Raw genomic sequence first — 410 nt, 5'->3', positions numbered from 1 at the left:
CCACCGCGGCCTCGCCCACCTCTCCGTCCGCGTCGTGGCCGGCCGCGGCTGGCGCGGCGACCCGCTGACCGCCACGGACGCCTACGTCTGGGTCATCTTCGCCGACCGCCGCGCTCGGACCGCCACGGCCTGGAACAGCGAGCGTCCACTCTGGGGTCAGCGGCTGGAGCTCGGCCAGGTGCGGCTGCGGCCGGACGCCCACCTGGAGCTGCAGGTGTGGGACGAGGACCACGGCTGGGACGATGACCACCTGGGCACCTGCCGGTGGCCGCTGACCGCCGGCGAGTGGCCGGAGAGGTCGTGCTTCGCCGGGAGCGGGCGGCTGGACTTCGCAGTGACCGCTCGGTGCGGCCCGGCTTTGGCCGGGTCGCTCTGCCACGATTACCGGCCGGCCGCGCCGCCGGGCGGGG

General features: G+C 76.3%; 1 protein-coding gene across 1 annotated transcript; it reads left to right on the top strand.

Annotated features, from left to right (window-relative positions):
* Nucleotides 1–4: 4 nt before the first annotated feature.
* Nucleotides 5–404, top strand: LOC120495816 (perforin-1-like; the record flags this gene model as incomplete). Its single annotated transcript, XM_039695696.1, has 1 exon — nucleotides 5–404. A coding segment is annotated over one exon (400 nt), but the record flags the coding sequence as incomplete, so codon positions are not given.
* Between the last annotated feature and the right edge of the window lie 6 nt (nucleotides 405–410).

This window comes from Passer montanus, unplaced genomic scaffold (assembly GCF_014805655.1).
Source record: "Passer montanus isolate IOZ18808 unplaced genomic scaffold, ASM1480565v1 scaffold9107, whole genome shotgun sequence".
Taxonomy (NCBI): Eukaryota; Metazoa; Chordata; class Aves; order Passeriformes; family Passeridae; genus Passer; species Passer montanus.
The sequence above is the reverse complement of the archived record's forward strand: the minus strand, read 5'-3'. Positions and strand labels throughout refer to the sequence as shown.